General features: G+C 42.5%; 1 protein-coding gene across 1 annotated transcript in view; it reads right to left on the bottom strand.

Moving 5' to 3' along the window:
* The window catches only part of megf10 (multiple EGF-like-domains 10), a gene marked incomplete at its 3' end in the record, with an annotated part of 71,105 nt that overhangs the window by 32,546 nt on the left and 11,534 nt on the right, over nt 1-27,025 (bottom strand). Inside the window, exons 5-9 of the mRNA XM_080742638.1 lie at nt 15,168-15,414; nt 14,615-14,735; nt 13,795-13,931; nt 9,051-9,263; nt 1,181-1,355 (exon numbers count right to left, since the gene is read on the bottom strand). Of these exons, the coding sequence (XP_080598764.1) occupies nt 1,181-1,355; nt 9,051-9,263; nt 13,795-13,931; nt 14,615-14,735; nt 15,168-15,414 (893 nt within the window). The remainder of the gene's footprint in view (nt 1-1,180; nt 1,356-9,050; nt 9,264-13,794; nt 13,932-14,614; nt 14,736-15,167; nt 15,415-27,025) is intronic.

Genomic DNA, 27,025 nt, shown 5'->3' with positions numbered 1-27,025 from the left:
TCTACAAAGTAGCTACTGTAGTAACTAATGTTTTAAAATAATTGTAGTAAAAGTACAATATTTGTCTCTCAGATTAAGAGGAGTAGAAGTAAAATTACAGAAAATTGGAAATACTCCAGTAGCATATATCCCAACGTAATTCTAGCTGTGATAAATGTAACGATGAGGCCACGCTTATACATCAATACTGGACGTGCCCACGGCTCCCGTTCTGGGAGGGTGTATTCAGCACGTTATCCAACATTTGATATCGCGACATAGACCCGGACCCCTTACTGGCTCTGTTTGGTACAGTTGGAAGCGAGGGCCTTCCTCTAACACGGACGGAAGGTCGTATGGTCGACTTCGCTTTATTGATCGCTAGGCGCGCCATTCTGCTTAAGTGGAAGGATGCTGCCCCGCCTGTGCTCAACTTGTGGCTTCGCGCTATAATGTCCTGTCTGGAACTGGAAATGTTGAGGTTCTCAATTGCCGGCTCTGAAAATAAATGTTATAAAACATGGAGCCCTTTTATGATGTTCTACCATAATACTCAAACGGTGTTGTGTGGCGCTTACCTGCTTTGACCAACCCAATACGCGGCAAGCTTTGATTACCGGTATTTATTCTGCTTTATTTTTTTGATTATTTATCTACTTTGTTTTATTGAAAGTTTAACCGTCCTGGGGATTGAGGGTGGTGGGAGGGGGGACAGGGGATGGGTTTTATTCACTCTCATAATAATGTACTTTGTTTTTCTACATGTGATGTATCCATCTTTTTGAGATTGTATACCCGCCTCTGGGCTATGCCTATTTGAAAATGTAATAAAAAGATTTGAAGAGAAGGAAATACTCCAGTAAAGTAAAAAATACCTACTTGAATAAATGTCTACTTACTGACTTTACACTACTGGAAACGATGGCATTTATGCTATGAGCTTATTGATCTGCTAGTTTTGAAAGATTGTGAAAATGTGTGCAAATATTTGATATTCATTGATTGATTTTGAGTTATGTATTGCAAAAATTGTAAGTATTTCTACATTGCAGTATTGATACTTTTACTTAAGTAAAACATTTGAGTACTTTTTTTTTTACACCACTGCTTTAGTTACACTCCACCACTGGAATGTGCCTTTCAGAAATAAAACACTCACATTCCTACAGATGTACAGAATGGATGGACATGCTGCACATACCTTGAACCCGGGGGCACAGATGCACTCTCCGGTGACACTGTGGCAGTCAGCACCGTTCTGACAGTGACACACTTGTCGGCACGACGCCCCGAAGAACCCCGGCGCGCAGGTCTCGTTGCAGTACAGGCCCGACCAGCCCGGACGACACGTGCACTCGCCCGACATCGGGTGGCAGCTGGGGACAAGAGGTGACAGTGTCGCGTTAAGGGGGGACACTTAACCTCCACACTCAAGCCTCTCTGGACTGAGTGGACTCAAGTTTACCACTCAACTCTGAGGTTTATTACTGGTGAAAACTACACTCATGGGTCATCAATATGTCCGTACATGGACAAATGTGTCCATGGCTCTGTTAATTGGGTCTTATGATCAAAACAAGAACAGTATAATATTGCGTCAATGTCAAGTCTCCAGGTTTTCTTCAGAATATGTATGACATTTATTTACAACAACACTATGGCATATGAGTCCAGTCCACTAGCACTAGTGGTTCTCAAATGTTTTATTCGCGAGGACACAATGATGACACACCTCTTCAATAGAGGCTTTGCGCATGCATAAAGTGAATGGCAAAGTGAGTTTAACGTTGTATCAGATAGGACTTTTCTGTTTGGATGTATTGGATGTATGGGCTGTCAAGGCCAGAAAGTAGTTCTTTTGCGACTCAGTAGGCGTTCCTGCATAACTGATGAGGATGTCACGCGCATACCCTCCTCTATTATTAAGCCCTGTTTGGAAAATGAACACCATATTTCATCCATGCTGCGCTCTTCTTTGTTGTTTTTATTTGGGTTTGAGTGAGTGTACACATTTGGTTATGCAAAAGCAGCCTTATTTATGAACAGTTATGAGAATTCATAACTGTTATGTAAATGTAAATGTACATTTGACTTTATTTTGTATATGTGTTTGTTTTATAGGGAAGCACTGTAAAAGTATTTGATTTGAAACCGAATACCTTTCCCTGTGCTTTACAATAAAAAAATATTTTAAACAAGACCATCATCAGTGCCATATGAATGTTCCTCTGGGCCTTTTCCACCTGCAAAGAAACGATTCAGGTTCTTTCTCCTGCCTATGGGATGGCAACTTTCTTAGAACCTTGGTTCGTTCTTGCGAATAGTTCCAAACCAACTTTTATGGTTCGGAACCAACTCGGTTCTCGGTGGAAAAGCTCACCTCTGGTTCATCCCACAGGCGGGAGAATTAAAGAACCCGAACCGCTTCTTTGCCGGTGGAAGGATCGGGGTCATCATCAGGGAAACTAATCAAGGTATCAAAACAAATCTGCCATCTTAACAACGAGCATTAGGGAGGACCAATTCGCACGAAGACAGGTTGAAAAATGGGCGAAGTGGACCTTTAAGTGAATCTGAGCCTTACTTCCAAGCCCGCTGAAAGAGCGGTCGCCCACATTAGAGCAGCAGTGTTACGGAGGGGCGGTGGGCAGCTGTTCACAGCTGTCGTCTCTCTGATGGCCGGCCAAGGGGGCCAGACAATGCTTTCACTGTGTGTCCGGTTAACTGCCCCGCGCTCTAACAGACATGAAACAACAGCCACGCAGTCTAAAGACACTGTTTGTCAAAACCCTCAAATTGATATGTATTTTGGCCCGGCACGCACCGTAAGAGACACTGTACGTTTTGTTGTCACAATCTTTACCAACGTAACTTTAGCAGATCTACATGCGCTCACAAGACAGTTTGCTGGGGGAGCCCCCTGGAACGCCCTCAAGGACCCCTGGGCGTTCTCACATTGTTGAGAACCACTGGTCTAAGTCTTACACAAGCAAAACAACAGCCACAGTGTTGGTAAAAACATTTTCATGGCCCGCGGACCACCATCTGAAGAGACTTAGTGCCAGGGAGACCCCCAGGAACAGGGATGGAGCTTGTTAATTGTTATTGATAATGAGCACCTTATCGATCCTGCTTATTGAGTCAGGCTTTTATCGAGCCCACTATTGAGCGTTTTCTAATATTTTGTGGAAAGATGGAATTAAATATCATAAAACAATCATTCATTCATGTGCAATAAGTGTAAATGGCTTTATATTATGAATAGTACTGTAATAATTTTTTTGATCGCCTCTTGTCTTGATTGTTGATAAGCCCAAATCTTATTGATACTGGGTAATCAATACATTTATGTTATGTTATGTTTTATTTATTTGAATATGGACATCACAATCACATTGGACGAACCAGATGCATTGATATAAGTGATTTTAGCACAAGTACTAATTCTCATCACCTGTCCACAGGAGGCTTTTCTATTTTACAATAGTCAAATATAACACCCAATCAAGTACAGTGAACGTTAATACTAATCTAAAACCCAATCAAATACAAAAACAATAATACTAATCTAAAACCCAGTCAAGTACAAAAAAATATAATATGTGGTTACCAATACCAATAAGAACAATCTGACCCTTCAGCTTGTGGGACATACAACATCATAAATAGCCATAATCAAACAAGTCACACAGCAAGTAGAAATTCAGAAACTATTCATGTGAACACAGTTGATTTGATTTCAACCATAACTTGAGTCCTCTGTAAAAGACATTACCATCCATCTCTAGTTTTAAAACGGTAGGCAAGGAGTTCCAAAGGTCTACCCCCTTAACTGAGAAGGCAGACTGTCCAAATGAGTTACTGCAGGTGGGAACAATACAGTCACCATTTGTTGAAGCTCGTGTTGCTCTACCAGAGCTTGGACGTCTCTGTATCAGTCCAGAGAACAGAGGTGAGACATGATTGTGTAGACATTTAAAAACCAGTTTGGTTGTACAGAAACTCACAAAATTTTCAAACGTAAAAAGGTTGTGTTTTCTTATAATGCCACAGTGGTGATATCTCATTGGTTTCTGATCCATGATTTTTATAGCTTGTTTGTATATTGATGTTAATGGTAGTAATACAGTTTGGGAAGCTTGTGACCATGATGTAATGCAGTATGACAGATGTGAGAAAATCATAGCGTGCATGTACAGCTGTGCAGTTTGACATGTTAAATCCCTTCTTATGTGACGGAAACAGTTTAAATTTGGTTTGACCTTCTTGCATATATGCTTTATCTGTTTTTCAAATTTTAAATGTTTGTCCAGTATAATGCCTAAATATTTGACTTCACTCATTTCAGAGATTGTTTCATTTTTGATTATTACCTCAAAAGTATCTGTAACAGGCCTGTTACGTATTGAGATACACATTGACACTGTTTTCTTTACGTTTAAGGTTAATTCTGATGACTCAAGCCAATCAGAGATGTTTTCTAGTTCCTTTGTCAGTTGTGCAGCTGCTATGCTGGCTGTTTTGGCAGACACGTATATGACAGTGTCGTCTGCATACATCTGACAGCTAACACCTGGGCAGGTTTTGGGAAGATCATTTATGTACATTGTAAACAACAGTGGTCCAAGTACCGATCCCTGAGGCACTCCCATGCTATTGGGAAGCAGTGACGATTTCTCCCCATTTACCCTCACACACTGTTGTCTCCCCCCCAAGTATGACTTCAGCCACTGTAGGGCGCCTGCTGACATGTGGAAGTGCTTCAGTTTTGTCAGTAACACTCTATGATTGACAGTGTCGAAGGCCTTCTTCAGGTCCAGGAACACTGTCCCCACAACATGTCCCTTCACCAGTAGACTCTTGATCCTGTCAATTAAATAGCAATTGGCTATTTCTGTGGAGTATTTGGGTCTAAATCCAAACTGCTGTGGATGCAGCAGATTGTTAGACTCCAAATGCTCAGTCAGTTGCGCAGCAACAGTTTTCTCCAATATTTTGGAAACCACAGGAAGGATAGCAATAGGCCTATAATTGCTCGCCATGTCCTTGTCTCCTGATTTGTAAATCGGGGCAATTATTGCCGTTTTCCAGCTCTCTGGGAACCGGTTTGTTTTTATCGATAAATTTACTAGGTGTGTAATGGGCTCCAACAGACAGTTCTGATTTCTCTTGATTAATTCTGCATATAAACTATGTATATCTTTCGACATCGAGTTGCTCATATTTGCAATGTATTTTTTCACTGTGTTGCTTGATACTTCTTTGATTTGGAAATCATCTGGGTGGACAGTTTCATGCTGCTCAGAGGATAGCTTTCCTGATTTAAATTTACTGGACAGTTCCTTTACGGACTCAATGAAAAAATTATTGAAGACATTTGCCATGGCCTCATTGTCTTCAATAATGACATTATCTACTTTTAGATTATTTAGTTTTGGGTGCTTGTGTCTACTCGAGTCTGTTACTCTGTTAATATGCTGCCATAGTTGAGAACTGTTGCCATTGGCCTCTTCAATAAGCTTACGGAAGTAGTTACTCCGAGCCTTCCTTAGTTCAGACACCACTTTGTTCCTTAAAGCAGTGAATAGAAAATGGTCAGTGTTGTTTTTAGTTGTCAGAGACTTTTTAAGGGCAAAATCTCGCTTTTTAGTGAGCTCCAGAATATCCTTATTAAACCATGGGAGAGAGTATTTCTTTGGTTTGCTTTTCCAAGTTTTTGTGTATTTATTTATCAAATTGCCCATGATTGAGGTGAAATTATTCACACTGATGTCCATATCCGATTCTCCAGTTACCCTTTCCCAATTAACATCCAGTAAGTCATGTTCAAAGTTAACCATATTTGTCCTAGGAATTCCTGTTGTTGAACATTTGTTATCCGTTCTATTATGGTGAACCAGACGTTTTCCTGTTAGTTTTCTTACAACTAAGGTCATATTATGATCTGAAAGCCCAGTAATAAGATTATACGTTTTTATTGCTCTCTCTGGCCTATTTGTGAAAATCAGATCAATAAGGGTTTCACTCTTGTGAAACCCTCTTGTGATGCGAGTAGCTTTATCTATCAGCTGTTTATATTTAAATTTCTCCATAACAGATTTCAGTTTGATTTTACCCTTTTTATCCATCCAATTAATGTTGTAGTCTCCAAAAAATATGGTCTCATTGAATTTATCACAAGCAGGAAGAAGACTTTTGAGCTCATTATACAAATCAGCATCATGAGATGGAGGATTATAAAGCACAACTATATTAAAATTCATATTTGGGGAAAGTGTCACATTAAGTCCCAGACACTCCAGGTTTACATTCAGTTCGAGTTCCACACATTTGAAACACTCCCTAATGTAAATTAGAACACCCCCCCATCCAACTTTCCCTGTAATTCTATCTTTCCTATAGCATGAGTATCCTGGTACATTAACTCTATCAGTAGAGACATTACAATTCAACCAACTCTCAGTTAAACACAAATAGTCCAGATTGGACTCCATGAGCAGATTCCGCATCTGATCTATTTTTGGTAGAAGGCTTCTTATATTTAAATGACCCCCCAGTAAACCTTTAGGTTTACTGTGTGGATTCCAAATAACTTGTGCATGATTTACAGTTTGAAAGAACTTGCACTGTCTCTGTTTTTGCGATGCGCGAAGACGAGAGTCACGTGACTGTTGTATGACCCTCTCGGGGCACCGTCTGTGTTTACTGTTGACTACTGTCCCATGCGTGTTGTTGATGGCTCTATGATTGTTGCAGTCTGTACAGTCTGTTGATATGCTATTAGCGACTTCAGGACTCACCCGAGTGCCAAAGACAACGGCCCGGGACCGATCCGACTCCACTGCTGCAGAAACAGCAGTATACGCTGCTGGTCGGTGTAGCACCGCGTTCTCCTCCGTTCCCATGGGATGTAACGTTGGCCGCTGCATGAGCCCAGTGGGCTCCATGATGACACCCGTAGATTCCCGAGTGCCAGAGACAACGGCCCGGGACCGGTCCGACTCCACTGCCGCAGAAACAGCCGTATGCGCTGCTGGTCGTTGTAGCACCGCGTTCTCCCCCGTTCCCATGGGACGTAACGTTGGCCGCTGCATGCGCCCAGTGGGCTCCATGGCACCCTTGGATTCCTGACCGCCCGGTGCGTTGATTCCAGCGATGATCGTAGAACAGGCGACCCGTTCGCCTATCGCTGCCTCCGCCAAACAATCCTGCCGATGAAACCCCTCACCATCCAGACTCCCAAGGGCAGCGTCCGCCGCGGTTGTACCTGGACAGATGCCACCCAGTGAAACAGGAGCTCCGGTGAGTTGCGTGATTGTTGTAGATTGTATTGTAGGCTGGAAGTTCTCAGTCGCTGGAGATGGTAACTGCACCGGCGGGATCGTGTCTTGCATGGTAGCATAGCCGCCCGCTTGTTGTAATGAGGGCGCAGGGTTAAAGTGAATATCCCAAGATAACAGCAACAGTAATAACAGTTTGGCAGTGTGCCAACTGTTGCTCATCCGTCTGGTGGCAGATGACATTAAGGGCAGCATTGTTAAAAGTTAAGTTATGCAGTTGAGTGGAGCCTTCCTAACCACCCACCGCCACTGCCGCCATCTTGCCCCCCAGGTATCATCATGTTATCGAGTTTGTAGCAGGCCCTTGTTTCAAATGTCACTTAATTTAGCGGCCTATTTTCATTATTACACACTTGGGTGAATGCTTGATTCTGACCTGCGATTTGATGACTTAGTCAGTCTACAGTACGTTCCACACACAGTCAGTTTGCCCTCTTCAGACATTCTCCACACATTCTCCACAGACATTTATCACTGCACAAGGACTTTCCAGATCTGTCCCATGTGGTTTGGTTGTGAGGTTGAAACAACTGATTGTCCAGGAATATTAAATCAAACGCATCCTTTCCAAGCTGTAGTGTTTTTCTGTAATCTATTTACCGCTTTGGTGTAGACTGTATCCAGTAATTTCCACACGCACGCACACACATAGGCACGCACAAAGGCCATTTCCGTATCCGTTCTGGACGGATCTACAACCTGCTAAGCATCCAGTCTAGTCGCGCACGCACCACAGACAGCGACATTGCAGCTCGCAACTTAACAAACCCTCTCCATGTGAGTAAATAAACACAGTTAACATAACGGATTACGTTTCACAAACACACCAAAGCGATTTAGAAGCACTTCATAAGACAACTACTGTAACACTCATATTGATTTAACATGAGTGCACGTGTTGCCACTGTTTTCTTTGGACAGCCCTCACTTCTCCCTCTTCTTTTAGCCCAATTTCACCCCGGACATCAGGGATGTCCATATTTGGGCATAAAAGGACAGACGGTTTATACATCTCTATGGTCATCTCCATTATGATCAATTGGGCATTAGTGTTAGTCAGCTGACAGACAAACAGACAGATACAGAGATCTGATCTCCATATATGGGCACAAAAGGGAGACAGACGGTTGCATGCGGGTACTCTGACAACGGATATAATGGGCATCGTTCCCAAGTAGTAGTTTTAATAATAACCTTAACTCAGTAACAGACCGCTGTCTAATCAAAGGCTCAGAGCACCTGGCTCATATCAAAACGCGCTGCTTGATTTTATGTATCCAAGATGGCAGCCATGTAAACAAACACATAATAGCTAAGCATTGCTCTCAAGAAGGTTTTTGAAAACATCTGAGGCGAGAAATAGACAATGCAGTTACAAATCAGGGATCTCCATAAGGGACAGACAGGTAAACAGACAGATACTGAGATCTCCATATATTGGCACAAAAGGGACACAGACAGGTACATGGGTAGAACTTAAGTACATTATTTGCTTAAGAGGTATCCACCTGTTTCCACGAAAATTTACAGTAGCATTATTTGCGGGACACTTCTGGTTGTTAACAGCAGACATACAAGCTCACGTTGCGTCGCAGATGCAACCGTTGTGAGCTTGTAGATCACTCTCGGCTGCGGCGCCGGAAGCTGCCTGCACATTCTGCGCAATGCACGATGGGATGTTGGAAAGTTGTGGATAGCAGTGGAGTTAAAAAAAAAGAAATGCTAGGTTACCTGCGTGTGTTGGGTGCGTAGCAGGGACACTTCTTGTCACACTTGAGCCCGTAGTGTCCGTTGGCACAGGTGCGCACCTCACACATGTCCCCCGTGAACCCCGGCTCACACGTACAGGTTCCGCTGACGTGGTAGCACTTGGCGCCGTTCTGACAGCCACACGTCTGAGCACAACCCACGCCGTACGTCCCGACAGGACACTCCTCCTGACACCTGGAACACATTAAATCACTGTCAAACATTTTTTGTGTCAAGGACCCCCAAAATGATACGTAGGGAGTGGGATTTGTATTTTATTTATTTTTTAATTTAATTTTGGCCTGGACGTCTGGGGTAGTGGTCCGGACACCTAGGCAGTAGGCACCTAGACAGCGTGTCGCGAGTTCAACTCCCGATCCCAACGATCTTTGATGCGTGTCACTCCCCTTCTCTCTCTTCCCATATCCTGTCAGTCTACTAAGTCTGTAAACTATCAAAGGCAAAAAAAAGCCCCCAAAAGAAACTTCTTAAAAAATTATATATTTATAAAAAAAAGTTGAAAACACTTTCAAAGACTTTTCAAAAATGTTGAAAAATAGCAGATGCACAAACTTGCATTGCGGCACAAAGTGACACGTACGCTGTGAGCTTGTATATCTGCTATTTTTGAATAGATCTGTTACTTTCGCTGCTTTTGGATTGGAATCCTGAAAAATGAAACCGTTTTGGACATTATGAGGTTTCCACCCGACAGAGACGATTATATTCGTTGTCAACAGCAGCTGTTGTCGGGTGCAATGTTTTCACTAAAACCATATCGTTGATATGGAAATATACAATTCATATTCAAGGCTACCGATGCATCATGCTTTTCTTTTTGAAATGTGCTATAAATCAAGTGTTTTTGGCCACTACTTGACCGGCCCTGTTCATCTAAACACCACAGCACCGCTGAGAGCAGAAGGATTCGTTTACGTGGCTGCAAATCAAGCACTGCAAAAACAAACCATTTGAAAAATGAATGGGCCCGTTATCTTTGACTTAATTACTGTATATCCTACATTACATACAAGCACAAAACCAACTTATTTATGCACACTTGAGGTTGGTTTGAAGAAAAAAAAAGACATGCTCATGATGTACATTTGAAGGATAGTAATAATAAGGAAAAAAGCATAACAAAACCTTTACGTGTCATGGACCCCCAAATTGATATATATTCCAACTACAAGTTTACAAGTCTACAAGTTATTTTTTTCCATTTCCTGTAGCGGTTTTGGATGTGACAGCTCAGTGGTTCTCAACCTGTGGCTCGGGACCCGCAGAGGGGTCCCCAAATTTGTTTGGGGGGTCCCCAGATGATTAACTTAATGTGTAACATTGTTTTCTCACTCAACGGTAAACAAACCGACATATAGTTTAAGTGAATAGAGGGTATCTGCACATTTCTAAAGTGATAATTTAAGGCCTTTTCAATACCTCTAAAATGACAAATTAAACATTGGCCAAATTGTCAAATATTAGAGGCAGAAAGGGTGAAAATAGCCGACCTACATGCTCACAACACCTAGCAACGCGAGGCGTTGTGAGCATGTATATTGGCTATTTTCACAATATAACCATGTTCTACTAAATGTAATACCTCAACTTTTAGTGCTTGTCAGGCTGGAGGGGTCCCCAGTTAAAATATGATTATTTTCAGGGTCGCGGCCTGAAAAGGTTGAGAACCACTGACTTAGATGACCGAGATCCCCCATAGCTCTATACCAGGTCCGCCAGTAATTCTCTGTCCACCAACATCTCCCCGGCAACAAATAGCCGAGCTACAAGTTCACAAGCTTGTGGATCGGCTATTTCTATTTCCGCAAGAATGTTTGCCCCAAGATTTAGGACAGTAGGTTTCATGTGGTTAATATGCCTCTGTAAAATAAGCAGACACTAACACTCACAACACTCTCACACACACACAAACACACTCACAAAACTCTCACACACACACACGACCCGCCCATGAACACTGTCCCTGGTTTTGTGTTAAAAGGTTCCGAACGGATCCAGGGTGTGGCTAGCAAACACACACACACACACACACACACACACACACACGCACGCACGCACGCACGCACACACACGCACACACACACACACACACACACACACACACACACACACACACACACACACACACACACACACACACACACACACACACACACACACACACACACACACTTCTGAGGATAATATTTTAGGACGACATTGAAAATAGCAGAAAATAGCTAAACAAAACTGCTGATCTACAAGCTCCCAACGCAACACACTGCAATGTACTGTGAGCTTGTAGACTGCCTAAAGTGAAGTAATACAAGTGACACGTGCACGTGCAACACACACACACACACACACACACACACACACACACACACACACACACACACACACACACACACACACACACACACACACACACACACACACACACACACACACACACACACACACACACACACAGTGGTGTGGTGGGCTAACCCTCAGACCATTATTTAGTCATGAAGCCGGGCTGGCAGGGTTATTTCAGTCTAAGTATACGGTGCAGAAGGCTCTCTGATACTGCTAATTATATGGATGCCGGACCGGCCCTGTGAATGGAGCGCACACACTGTGGGCTTTGAGCTGCTAAAACAGCGTGGGCAAAGAGAGGCCTGCTGAGAACTCTTTTAAGAATGAGACAATGTCAAAGTTTGTGAATCGTGAGACTTGGAGGGTGGGGGGAGAAAAAAAAAGATACTGTTGTTCAGTGGTGTCAGTTCAGCAAAAGCAAAGGTATGGCAACATGACTGGTGTCTTGCACACGCGCGTAGGCGCGCGTGCAAGACACCAGTCATGTTGCCATACCTTAGCAACAGGCACGATATGAATTTATTTTAAGAAGTACATTTTATGTTTTTCCCCTGTAGCCAAGGTATGGCAGCTGCCATACTTTGACATACCCAATTGACGCCTCTGGCTTAACTCATTAAAAGCCAACCCCGCGATGTCGCGGGAAAAGTAATAGAGTATCTATAGTGCCATCCACGCGATGTCGCGGGAAAAGTAATATATTACTGTAACGGCGAGTAAAAATACCTAGTACAATGGCCGACGCTCCGGAGACGAAATCCGCGCTGATTTGTCATCATCACGGCTCCACGAGCACACAATAGTCATCCCATAACATTGAGGTGGACGGCCGATCTCATCTTTAATGTCCATTATCTCAAAACTACACTTTAGAAGCTAGGATGGAGGCAGATGCTCGCTTATTTTACACAGTTATAAAAGCTCCCGGTCGGCCATTACACAACTCCACGTGGACACGCATCGGTTCCGGCGCACGATCCGATGACGTCAGACCGGAAGTACTTCCGGTCTAGACTTCTGGCCTTCAAAATAAGACAGCGGCCGTTAATGGGGCCGGGAGGGGGCACTCTGGACCCCCTAATCCGTTAATGTCCTGGGCTCAGAATGAGTTAAGAATGATACAATGTCAAAGTTTGTGAATCGTGAGATTTGGGTGGCGGGGGGAGATACTGTTGTTGTTGTTTTTTATTCTTTCTGCTGTTTTGTCATTGGTCCGATTAACTACCACTGTTTCCCAAACCCTGGGGTCGGAACCCATTATGTGGGTCGCCGGAGCAATGTTTATGGGTCGCAAGAACAGCAACTATCCCCTTATTGTTTGTTTGCTACACATTATTATTCCAAAATATTTTCAATAAACTTTCCCCCTACAGAAAATCACATACTGTACATAAATACAAAAACTTAAAAATGAATTCTGAAGCTTTTCTAGAGATATCCAAAAGTCGGGAAAATAGCAGATCTGCAAGCTCACAACACATTGCATCGCTTGATGTGAGCTTGTAGATCATCTGTTTTCACTAGTTTGGGTCCCGGGGACAAAGAATTAAAGTTTTGAGTCTCGAGCTAAAGTTTGGGAACCATCCAGTGTATCCTATCGTCGCAGTCTGGTGGAAACCTTGTATGTCCAAAACTGTTCCTTTTTTTTTATTATTTTAAAAACAAGTAGTGAAAATAGCCGATCTACAAGCACACAACGCCGATCAGCTATTTTCACTACTTTTGTGTGACACTTTTGTATGATGAAGTAGGGCTTTAATATACGAAAAAACATACAAATTGTGGTTGGGGCTTCAACAACAGATTCAAGTACACAAATGCTCCTTTCTTTTTGCTGTTTTCAAATCTGTTGCTTTGTACGGTCCTGTTTATCTCATCTTTTTAAAACATGCATCATTATGCAGTCCTCAGGGATTATTATTGGGTTTTAAGATGAAAAGGGACAGTGTCCTCTCCAACTACAGATCTCCAGAGTGAGCGACACCCACAGCCACAACACCAGAGGGAGCACCCACGATCTGGTCTACCACCCAAATTTAGCACAAACATGGGAAAATTCTCATTCTACTACTCTGCCAGTGTCAGTGAAGGATGTGACCCACTTTCGTTCAAAACAGGGCTGAAAAAAGCATCTACCACGAAACCACAAATGGAGTTAGACTACAAAAGTTTTTTTTTTTCCCTTTTTCTCCTTTGAAAATATAGCAATTTGTATTTGTTGATGACATGTATTAATATGTTAATATTGTATGCTGAGTTGATGAACTGAATATATATTTTATATTAGACATTTTTGTTTTTGTGTTATCCTTTTTTTGTACATGTATTGTAATTGTATTGTTACATTTCGAGTCCAGATGCGTACCGTTCTCCGGTGTAGCCGGGCCTGCACTGGCACCATCCGGTGGAAGGGTTGCACGCCGCCTCGTTGTGACACTGGCACTCCTGGGAACAGTTCCAACCGAAACGGCCCTCCGGACACGGCTGCCCACACACTGTACCCTAGTACACAGTAAGGGAATGGACAGTTACAATGGACCCTACCGGTATATACACAGCAAGGGAATGGACAGTTGCATCACATGTAGATGGACAGGCATGGATAGAGATGCACACAGCATTGTTAAGAAATCAGATTTATCTGCAAAATAGTTCAGAATTGGGGGAAATATGCATAAAAGAACTGAGGAAGAACTGAAACTTAAGGTCAATGTGAACACTAGGCGGTTGCCATCCCCCGAAAGACCAAACGAAGCCCCTGATGCGGCAGGCAAAACATCCACATTCAGACAAGATTGAGTATTAAGCCCAGTTCATACCAATGATTCACAAATCACACAACACAAGTTGGAAACTGCAAGCACTGGCAACATTTATCCCAAAAGTGCACCGAATTGCAACAGGTCAATTAAAACAGTGGTTCTCAACCTTTTCAGGCGGTGACCCCCAAAATAATTATATTTTAACTGGGGACCCCCCCCCCCCCAAAAAATAATTTGGGGACCCCCCTGGGGGTCCCGCCCCACAGGTTGAGAACCACTGAATTAAACGACTCACTGCCAACTGATTCTGTTTTGCGAATGAATCATTCGTGTGGACTGGGCTATTGGAAAGTGTGTGTGTGTGCGTGTGCGTGTGCGTGCGTGCGTGCGTGCGTGCGTGCGTGCGTGCGTGTGTGTGCGTACCATCCATCCTGCAGGACAGGAGCACTCTCCGGTGACGTGGTGACACACCCCTCCGTTCTGACAGGGACAGCGCTGCTCACACTGCGGCCCGTGCTTGCCCGGGGGACACAGGTCCTCACAGCTAAAACAAACAACCAAAAAAACATCCTCTTAGAATCAATCCCCTGACCTTAAAGCAGTAATTTCTCAAAAAGTCAAGGAACAGTCAAATTGATACTGTATGTATTTTTGTACTTTGTGCCGCGCTGCGAGCTTATACATCTGCTATGTTTTTTGAAAGATCTTGAAAAATGTTGTTATTTCTTTAACACAAATCTTCTCCTCTGAAGGTTCCTGGCACAAAACATTTTCAGACGGGGGTCCACGGCAAAATACGAAGTTTGAGAACTACTGGTTTAGAAGGGACATGTAGAGTCCTCAGAACTCAATGGGTTTTAAACCACAACCCGGCATGCATCTACTGTATATACCTCAACATAACACCCCACCCCCTCCTCTCTCTGACTCTCTCAATGGCGCCCCCTACTGTCCATACATCCTCCCCAATACTCACAAGACTCCGGTGTATCCCGCGGGGCACTTGCACTCCCCTGTGATGTGGTGGCACACGGCGCCGTTGTGGCACTGGCAGCGCTGCTGGCAGCCGTGCCCGTAGGTGGCGGCGTCACAGCGGTCCTCGCAGCGCCAGCCCCGATAGCCCGGCGCGCAGATGCACGCTCCGCTGATGGGGTTGCACAGGGCACCGTTCTGGCACTGGCACCGGTTGCTGCAGTGAGGGCCCCAGCGGCTGGCCTCACATGCTGCAGAGGGAGAGACACAATGGAACGCCATAAGAACAATGTTTCACAAGTTACAACCTTTTATCTCCATGTTCATGCTGTTTTTTCTTTTTTCTTTTTGTAAATGAATGCCCTACTTCAGTGTTTTTCAACCTTCTACATATCAAGGTCCATTATCTATTCTGCATTTGAGCCACGGATCAACATTTGATGAGATGTATTTTCTCTGCACCGAAACTTGGAATATTTTGTTATGCAAACAATTGATCAAAACAATTCTTCTACAAAGAGTTAAAGATCTATAAGGGTCCATCTGGTTTCATTTCACGCTCTCGAGAGTGAAAGATCTAATAAGGGTCCATTTGGTTACCAACTCTCCATCATTTAGCTGGGGACCACCTGGAACCCCCTCAAGCACCACTGGTGGTCCCCGGACCACTGCCCTACTTGATCATACTACAGCGTCACACAAAAGCATCAAAAGTAGCAGATCCACAAGTTCGAAACATGGCACGAAGGGTGCGTCCCTTAAGATATTTAGTAGACTAAAATCAGACTAAAAGTAAAACATTTCAGATGACTAAAATATGACTAAAACTAAATGGAATTTTACTCAAAAGACTATGACTAAACCTAAATAAAGAATTGCTGTCAAAATCAACACTGACAACACTGATATAGAATAGAAGCATAGTAGTATTTACACATACAGAATGAGCCTCAGGTCTTCATGGTTAAGCTGTCATTTCTGTCTGTATGCTTTGCTCTGATGAAGGATAGATCTCCCAACTAACCATCCCAACCTAAACACCACAATGTTTACTGTTTATGCTATAACATCTGCTCACACATCTGCATCTGTCACACACACTCTTATAGTTATTTGACGGGCAGCTGTGCAGTGCACACCAATCATCTCAGCACCGATGACCACTAACTTCAAAAGCACGTCAGCAACATATGGTTGCTATCGGGGAAGAAGAAACCTTGTATGTTTCCGTGTTTCAACTTTTTAGAATTTTTTTTCTCCAGTGGTGGGAAAAGTAATAGTTTTACTTAAGTAACTCTGTAATGTGCACACACCAAAATACCCATGAGAGTGGAATCCGCGTTCCGCCAATGCATTTCAATGGGAAGGGGGCGTTTTCATGTCAGTGGAGGATATCTATGCGTCGCGACGCGCCGACCTTGCGTTTATGCTGGAGCTCCGGTTTTTCCCCTCTGTCCAATCGAGTGAGTCGAAGGCGGAATGGGGAGGGTTCTGGGAATGACTGACAGGCGCGTCGCTGCTTTGGGACAGAATGCGCTCTCTGCGTTTTTAGTCAGCCGGGCACCAAAAACGTTCATCCGCTGGCGACCATATTTTGGTGTGTGTGCCCACTGCCCCCTTAGGCTGCACCCACACCAAAGTACCTATGAGAGTGGATTCCCCATTCCATCCAATGCATTTCAATGAGAATGGAGCGTTTTCATGCCATTAGAGGATTTCTGCAAAAAAACGCTCCATTCTCTTTGAAATGCATTGGTGGAATGGGGATATTCCACTCTCATAATTATGTACTTTGGTGTGGCTTCAGCCTTACAAGTAAAAATCCGGAATTCAAACTGTACTCGAGTAAAAGTATAAAAGTACTTTAAGAACCAAAAATAAAAGTACTCATTATGCGGAATGTCCCAGTTTTCACAAGTATAGAAATCTTTTGAAAATAGCAAATCTACAAGCTTGTAGATCGGCTATTCTCAAATGGCCGACATATATATATAGAGTTGAAGTGGTAATGTTTTGTAATCAAAATCTCCAAAGTAACTAGTAACTAAAGGTTTCAAATAAATGCAGTGGAGTAAAAGTACAATATTTGAATCTGAGATGTAGTGCATGTAGACATTGTGACTTGTTGTGAGTTAGTAAATCTGCATTTTTTTTTACTTATTTTGGTGTTTTAAGTGCGTCTGTGGGTTTTATTTGTACTGAACCAATGAAAAGTATTAGAGCTTTGTGACTAAATAACAACACTGGAACCATTGGAACACAGGTGTTGTCATGTATTTATCTACCTATCTATCTATTTATTTACTGTATTTATCCTGAAAAAAATACACACGGTACATTTATGTTAGCCACTGTGTCAAAGCAAGCAGCCCTGGAAAGGCTGCACAATGATACGTAAGGGTTTTCGTCATGTCGCCCCTTTAGCTGCGGTCAACTTTAGGAACCCCTCAATTCAACCCACTGCCTGTTTATTTGAGGGTTTTTCAAGGGTCTTTCATCTTTTCAGAGAAACACGTGAACTAAAGTCACCACCACTCTCCCCTGGCAATGAAAAGAAAACACAGAATACGAGGGTTTAAATACACCCCCAGAAACCTTTCATTACTCTATACTACTGTTAGTCAGTGGTGGGAGAGGTACTCTGATTTTATACTTGAGTAAAAGTGGCAAGAATACCACAGTGTACAAGTAAACAGTGGTGGAAACTGGAAAGGGTACTCGAATGTTTTACTTGAGTAAAAGTATCAATGCTACAATATAGAAATACTCTGTTACAAATAAAAGTCCGGAATTCAAGTAGGCCTACTGAAAATTTGAAGCAACGAGTTGTGAGCCGAAAACTAAACTGAATTTTGTTCAAGAGACTATACCAGCTCTTATGCCTTAACTTAAAGGCCTGACCATACTGTCTTTGACCACCGAACTTTTCGTCGGAATGGTGCGGTTCAACTACAAAATGGCGTTACTCGCATCTTCTGAAAAGCATATTAGCCCGAATTAGAGTTCGGAACGCTGCATGTCGGAATGTCGGAACTCTCTGACGCAAGGTTTGGTGGTCGTAGACAGTATGGACAGGCCTTTAAGTTAAGGCATAAAGGTCTTTGCACACTGCTGCGTTTTTCGGCCGAATATCGGAGTGAATTTCGGAGCGCGCAAATAAAAAAATCAACCTCACATTATGTCAGTCACGTTTGCACACTGCCGCCCGTTTCGCGCACCACTCTCTCTATCTCTCTCTCTCCTTGCGCTGAAAAACGCATTTCGCAACGAAAAACGCAGCAGTGTGCAAAGACCTTAAGAGTTGGTACTTAAGGCATTCAAAACAGAGCCCTGAGACTGAAACTAAATCAAAGTTTGCTGTCAGAATCAACAGTGCTTTCCCAGCACTGCGTAGGACAGTAAACACCGAACCCTAGCAGTCGAAGTTCATCCAGGAACACGGCAGATTACAGTCAGCCGTGTTGCTTCCGGCGGCTACACATCATAATGGCAGTTCCCTCAGATGAAACTCCCAGTGTGACGAATATTTGGCCCACAAGGGCTCTGTGTGACGGTGAAAATACACTCTGATACACAACAGCTGTTCTGGAGAGAGAGAGAGAGAGAGCTTTATTTGGTCTGTTTGTATCATGGTTTGAGAGCTGTGGAGGAGGACATTTATACGCAAGGGTAAACAGTCATTTTATAGACTTTATAATCTATACCTATCTAATTTATCCTCCCGATGTCAGTAGGTTCGTTTTCTCTGATGTTACAGTGGTGGAGAGCAGTGTTCATTTTGGAAGCAAATTCCACACACTCTGCTTGATCATCCTGCGGGGCTGTAACCATGGATCCCATAGCCCGAACTTCGAATCTCCGGCATTTACATAGAAAAAGGCTAATAAACAGCTTACATTTTGGGGAAAGTGGAAAAACGTGCATCAATTGCTCCAGCCGAACAGAGAGGTTTTGGTGACAGGTTTTCTTATATGTAAGATGTTATTTTCAAACTTTCAAACTTTTTTGACCCCCCTGAAAATAACTTTTTCATGGGTGTCGCTCTCCATTCCGACATGTCGCCACTCCGAAATTGACTTCTTATTGTCGGAGTGGCGACACTTCCATAGGGGTTAAGTTTAGGGTAAGGGTTAGAGATAGGGTTAGTGTCGGAATGGAGACATGTCGGAAAGGAGACATGTCGGAGTGGCGGGGTGTAACCCTTTTTCATCCACAGCACCCCTGAATTACACTCTGATCTTTTAGAATCTTATATCATATTACGCTATGTAAATATTGAATTACACTCTGATCTTTTAGAATCTTATATCATATTACGCTAGGTAAATATGCAAATCTTTCTCCCTAAGATACAGTATGTCACGGAGGAATATCCGTTTCCATCACAACAGACTGAAAATAACTTTATACTTGACGTTTAACCAATCCCAGCATCCCTATTTCTAGGGGAAGGATCAGGTTCACCAAAATAGCCGATCTACAAGCTCACAACGCGTCACTTTGTCACTTTGTGACGCGTTGTGAGCTTCAAGTACAGTGCAATCATGTCTGTTTTACTAAGCATAGAGGGTCTATGGTTAAACTGAAGTGATATTGATGAATTCCAAATGTCATCAAAGTATTCTGATCAAAGTAGACTGGCATTGTCCACTTTGGGGAAACCCTGACAGATGCCAGGTTCATTTGTTGACCCGGCTGGCATCCTATAGTTTGTATAGTTTCAATGTACAGATCATTTTTGGTTCTTGATTTACCTATCCTATCCTAGTCTAGACCAGTGGTTCTCAACCTTTTCTGGCTGTGACCCCCAAAATAATCATATTTGAACTGGGGACCCCCACCCTGCACAATCACTTGGATTTGTAGGAGTCGGAATTACATTTAGTTTGACTCGATCTATACCGTTGCGAGGCGTTGTAAGCATGTAGATCTGCTATTTTCACAATTTCTGCCTCTAATATTTGACAATTTGACTCATGTTTGACCAGAGGTACTAAAAAGGTCTTTAAAGTCCTTAAATTGTCACTTTTAGATACCCTGTATACACTTATACTGTATGTTGGTCTGTTTACTGTTGAGTGAGAAAACAATGTTAACATTTAGCTAAACATCTAAATGCTAAATAATTTGGGGACCCCTCTGGGGGTCCCGACCCACAGGTTGAGAACCACTGGTCTAGACGACCATTTCTATGCATTTGATGTATTACCTCGTTTTTACCTTGTTTACCGTAAATCACTATGGATTAAAATCGTCTGCCAAAATGCCTGAATTGTGAAATAGTAAATTGTACGAGGGGGGCTTTCAGGTAGGAAGGGGCCAAAAACGCCTAAAGGTTTTTATCTTGTTCTTTCTCTCTTTGTTTCCAAATAGAGGAACTCAGTCGCAGATAAACAGCTGATGATCTTGTGTTGTGATCATGAGTTGCTCCTGTTTAAATCACAAGCTCTCTCCCTCCACCCTGAGGTCTGCTACGTCAGGTTAGTTAGATTCACTCACTAACCTTTACTTAACCCATTAAGACCCGAGGCCAGTCTACAAATGCCTTCTAAATCAATAGCTCTAAAACCTTCTTATTTTTATTTATTTAAAACCCTTCACGAATCTGCTATTTTTGAATAGCCAAATTGCTTTCCCGGGTTGAGTCAGTGGTTTTCAACCCTTTTCATATCATGGTCTATTATTTATTCAGCATTTGAGCCACGGACCACCATTTGATGAGATTTTGCCTCTCAGAACCAAGACTTGGATTTTGCCCACAATCCCATGCTGTGCTGTATTGATGTTGGTGCCAGGAGAGATCAACAGGCAGGCTAATTGTGTAGACTTCTTGGAAAATTAAGTGATGCAGATGTTTAACAATAATTTAACTCTTGAGAGCATAAAACCACTGGTTGAGAATCACTGGGTTAAAGTAACTTGATGAATAGAGGCTATGAGCGTGAGCGTGACATCATTGTACCCGTAAGTTATGCGAGAACACCTACTGAACTGAAGAACAACTTTCTGGCATTGACAGCCCATACATCCAAACGGAATAGTCCTTTCTGATTGTATTAAACAACGTTAAACTCACTAACATTGCAACTATACAGAAAGCTGCAAAGTTTTTGTTTCATAAAAATCCACCATAGACATGTTATGAGCTACTTTATGTCAAAGGATGCTGTGCAGGTGATAAATGTAAATGTCAGAGTTTGGAATAAAGCAAGCAACGTCCTGCTGCCCCTTCGTTATGTGACATTTAGAACCAGGTGGTATGCAGTACCGTTGAGTGAATTCCAACGAGCGCTTCCAAACTCCAACGCTCCATGCAGCTCAATGTTTTTCCACTCAGTCTAGATGAGGAGGGTCCCAGTGGAAAAGTGACACATGTGCATACCATCTATACACTGTAGCCTATTTGTAAGAATAGTTTTAATAATTACTTTCCACTTTTACTTGATTTTTTTTTTTTTACTTTTACTATTTGGGCCAAATGTAAAGACATAAAAGTAACATGATTTGGAAAAACTAAAGTCAAGTACCAGGAAAATTGAGTAGTAAAAATATTAGATATTAGATAGATTGCAACCCTTACAAATGTATTTATTTTATTTCCTTTGCCTTTTCTTCTTTTCTGCAGTTTTGGTGTTTTTATTTCTTTATTGCATTACTGCTCCCCTTGTAAAGTTGTATTCTTTTGTATTATCCTATTGAACTTTTACAGTTTACAGTTTACAGTTTAGGCATTTAGCAGACGCTTTTAATCCAAAGCGACTTACAATAAGCAGTTAATACATGAACATCAACAACAATATAACAAATGCATATGAATATCAATCTAAAAAAAAACAATATAATCAGTAAAGAAAATTCTAAAAAACCTAAAAAACAAATGCTAACTAGCTTCCTGTATGGTCATTGAGTGTTTCAGTAGTGCTATGGGTTTAGGTGGAGTCTGAAAAGGTGAGTCTTCAGTCCACGGCAAAAGCTAGCAAGTGAATCCGTTGTTCTAAGTGTGACAGGGAGTTTATTCCACAGCTTGGGGGCCAGGAGGGCAAACTGTCTCGGACGAGTGGATCTTTGTCCTGGGGCTTTTAGAGATGGTTCTGTCAGCATCCCTGTGTTGGCTGATCTAAGTGAACGGGTGGGGGTGTAGGGGTTGATCAGGTTTTGGAGGTATGGAGGAGCCATACCTTTGGCTGCTTTGAAGGTCAGCATCAATCAGTGTTTTGTATTCAGTGCAGGCTGCAACCGGGAGCCAGCCGCAACCTTTTAATCCATGTTATTTAATGACCTCTTCCATTAAGGAAAGGATTCCAAATAAGCCTGCAGGCCTCTTCCTTTCCTCACACAGTGTTTTTTCGTTTAAACTAAACTAAACCAATCGGCGAGTCATCTGTGCTGTTGAACATTACAGTGTGTGTACTGTATGCTTGCCTCGAGGCCACATGCATCAAAGGGTTATAAAGCTGTTCTATCAAAGCCAGCAGCATGTTAGAATGCAGACTGTTGTTACCGGGCGGAAGCTGTTTCCACACAGCCTGCGGTGCTTTCACCTATGACCTTTAAAGGGTCAGGACACCCCGCCTCATTATTTATTTGATCAGAATTCAGATATGAAAATAAATCTAAAATGTAGGCGTGGTTATCCTTTGCTGTGGGAGGGATCGGGGGGCAGAGTTGAGCGTGCATATAAAGATGTTTATACATTACAATCTGTAGCTATTCTTATACAACAGCTGGCCGGTGAGGCCAAGTGCAAGGGCTCCCAAACACCCCCAAAATAATCATATTTAACCAGGGGAACCCCCACCCTGATAAGTACTTGGAGTTGTAGGAGTTGAGGCATTCAATTTAGACCCCGTTCCAATTTGACTCCGTTCCAGAGATACAGTAGTACATATTGTGAAAATCTGCAAATGGCCGGACTACAAGTAGATCTGCTATTTTCAAAATGTTTGCTTTTTTACTTCGGCAACATTTGACAATTTGGCCAATGTTTGACAATTCTTTATAGTATAGTTTGTTGGTTACTTTTGACATCTTTATTATTTTATTACAAGGTCTTAAAGGTGCATATATGAGCAGTGGTTCTCAACCAGTGGCCCTTGAGGGGGTTCCAGGTGGTCCCCAGCTAAATGATGGAGAGTTGGTAACCAAATAGACCCTTATAGATCTTTAACTCTTTAGAGTGTAAATTTGGTTTCATTTTATGCCCTCAAGCGTCAATTTATTGTTAAACATCTGCAATAATTTACAAGAAGTCTACACAATTACAGAATGCAGAAGAATTGTTATTTTGATTGACCTGTTATCTCTCCTATGGTACCAACATCAATACAGCATGGAATTGTGGACAAAATCCTATCTAATGGGTCTGAGAGGCTACATCTCATCAAATGGTGGTCCGTGGCTCAAATGCTGAATAAATCATGGACCTTGATGTGAAAATGGTTGAAAACTGGGGCACCGACTGGCCTACTGGTCCGGGCACATACCACTTAGGGTCGATTCATACTACACTTTTAGAGCCTAATTTATTTCGGTTCGGCTTTGATATGGTGTCATTCAGAGGATCGGGGGCGGGTAGCGTCATTAATTCGGCTATGAATGACACCATATCATAGTTTAGACAGAGCCGAACCGAAATAAATTAGGCTCTAAATGTGGAGTATGAATCGACCCTTAGGCATTGCCACATAGGCATGGATGCCTGGTGGCGTCGTCGGTTCGATTCCTGATCCGGACGACCTTTGCCGCGTGTCGCTCCCAATCTCTCCCCCCATTTCCTGTCAGTCTACTGTCCTATCAATAAGGCATAGAAGCCCAAAAAAAATTATATAAAAAAAAGAGAAAAAGGGTGAAAACCACTGGCCTAGAGTGCCGGGTTGTGGCCAGAAATGCATAAAAAACAATTCAACATGGGATAGCAAATGCAAAGACTCCACTTACCCCCCCTATGCCCTCCCCCAGCAATCCAACCCTGAATGTGACCATAAACCTGAACGTTGGGGTTAAGCTCAGACATATTGCATTGAAACACACCCAGGGAAATATGGGATCAGAACTAAAGACCAGCACCGGTATCCATTTCTCTGTCAGCCAGACAATCAAAAAATAAAATCATGCACTCCTTCTTCCTTCACACCACTCAAAACATGGGATCAGCAGGGCAGCCTACAGGAACCGAATCCCCCGGCAGCCTACAGTATCCATGTCTTTGTGTTGCAGACAAGGCAAAGGCAGGGCGAGCCCCAGGTTGCAGACACAACAATAAGCTGCTTTATCCCATTCAGAACGGGTACACATTGTGTATCATTATTTTATGCTTTAACTATTGAAAAATAGCAGATATACAAGCTCACAGCGAGCTTGTAGATCTGCTATTTTTGAAAAATCGTGAAAATTTGAATTTTGACCCAATTCTATAAGTGTCTTTTGAATCCTTCTAAGATTTTTAGAAAAACCAGCAATCTGGCCAGCCATCGTCAAAGAAAAGGTCCTTTTCACTTAAATGGAGCTCAGTTAGACTGTTCTTGAGAGACTACTATGTCAGTGGTTCTCAAACCTTTTCATGTGAAGGACCCCCAAAATGATATTTATTTGGCCACGGACCCCCATCTCAAAATATTTAGTTCCAGGGACCACCCAGAATCAAAATTTGAGTTACAAACGTTCGCTTTGAAAATACATATATTCAAAGATTTGCACACATTTTTACGACTTAAAAAAAAATAGCAGATCTACAAGCTCGCAGCGCGGCACTCGGTGCCGCGCTGTGAGCTTGTATATCTGCTATTTTTCACTGGTTAAAGCATTCAATAATTCTAGGCCTAAATGGTTTATTAGACGGCTGAAACTGTAGACAGCTGGCACGGGCCCCTGGGGGCCGGGGCCCGGGGGCCCGCCACCTCCACCAACTCTACCAGCTCCACTACAGTATGTTGTAATGTAGGCCCTGAACACTGAGTGAAACTCTCACACAAAGACACAGAGGTAGACCACTCAAGCCAGACAGCTAGTGATATGCCTGTTAGCGCGCACACCCACACACACACAACCATGTTCTGCTATGGAGTGATTTAAATACCAGCTGAGATGAAGAATAATGATGTTTTTCATACTTTCAGCAGTGGTTCTCAAACTTTTTCATGTCAAGGAACCCCAAATTGATATACAATATATAGGCCTATATGTCATCGTTGTCGGGAGGAAACCTTGTATGTCCAAAACCGTTTGTTTTGTATTTATCATTTAAAAAAATTAGTTAAACTAGTGAAAACAGCCGATCTACAAGCACACAACGCCTCGCACCGCGAGGCGTTGTGTGCTTGTAGATCAGCTGTTTTCACTACTTTTGTGCGACAGCCTTGTATGATGAAGCAGGGCTTTGCTTTGCGAATAAAACATACAAATTTGGAACTTGGAGATACAAGGTTTCTGTCCGACAGTGACGATATATTTGCCAGCCAGGGACCCCAGGAAGAAAAGATTTGTTTAAAAAAATATCCTAATTATTCAAAGGTTTTCAAACCCAAGAATGTTCTAAAATGAATATGGTATGGAGAGTTTTCTGCCCCAGCAATAATATACTATGACTGGGGTCCCGCAGGGCTCTGTACTGGGTACTGTATTCTTCTTCCACACCAACGTATTGTGAGCTTGTAGATCAGTTATGTTATGCTGAATGATGGGCCTCAGAATAAGACCGGGGACCACCAGTGGTCCTTGAGGGGGTTCCAATGTGGTCCCCAGCTAAATGATGGAGAGTCTGTAAAAATAATATTTGACCCTTATACTGTATGTGACCCTTATGTAATTGAAGCTAAATGTGTTTATTTTCGTTTTGTTTTGTTTGTATTTTTTTAATGACCGAGATAAAATAAACAAACTAACTAACATAGATTCAGTTAGTTAGAGAGCGTGAAATGAAACCAAATGGACCCATAAGAGTTCAATTATCGTTAAACATCTGCATTACTTAATTTACAAGACATCTAAACAATTAGAGAATATAGAAGAATTGTTATTTTGGTCAACGTTGGCCTGTCATCAGTCCTATGGGGCTGTTAAGTATGACATCATTTTGTAGGCAGAGGAGAATTTCTGCCCCCAGTTTCCGTGAATCTTTTTACTATTTACACATTTTTCTTCTCTTTGTTGTTGAAAGGAAAGTGTTAGAATTATACTTTAGTCGTTATTTTTGTCTCGGATCTGTTGAAATAGCGAGGGACAGAAAATGCTCTGGGGGCAGAGTTCTCCTCTGCCTACAAAATGATGTCACGGCTTAGTTTCCCTTGCTTTTTTAAATTTGTAGATGTACTGTGCAGCACTTTGTGACTTTGTCTAGAAAGGTGCTATATAAATAAAGTTATTATTATTATTATTAAAAGCCCCATGGCACCAGCATCAATACAGCATGGAACTGTGGACAAAATATCTTATCCAACGACAACTAAAGATTCTACGTTTTGGGTCTGACAGGATACATGTCATCAAATGGTGGTCCGTGGCTCAAATGCCGAAAAAAAATAATGGACCTTGATGTGAAAAAGGTTGAAAACGACTGCTCTAGGGTTTCATAACATCTCTCTGCTTCCCAGGCCCGTCAGAGGGCCGTCTTTAAAGGCTAGTGTGTTTGCTGACTGTGTGTGTGTGTGTGTGTGTGTGTGTGTGTGTGTGTGTGTGTGTGTGTGTGTGTGTGTGTGTGTGTGTGTGTGTGTGTGTGCGTGTGCGTGCATGCGCGCGCCTACATGTCAGACAGCGTGGGAGACAGAGGAACACGGGCAAATATGCGTCACTCTGCCGTACATTCTCAGATAATTCAAGTCTCTCTCTCTCACACACACACACACACACACACACACACACACACAC

The sequence above is a fragment of the Nannobrachium achirus genome, assembly GCF_963921795.1.
Source record: "Nannobrachium achirus genome assembly, chromosome: 15".
NCBI classification, from domain to species: domain Eukaryota; kingdom Metazoa; phylum Chordata; class Actinopteri; order Myctophiformes; family Myctophidae; genus Nannobrachium; species Nannobrachium achirus.
Note: the sequence above shows the minus strand (reverse complement) of the source record. Positions and strands in the feature narration are given on the sequence as shown.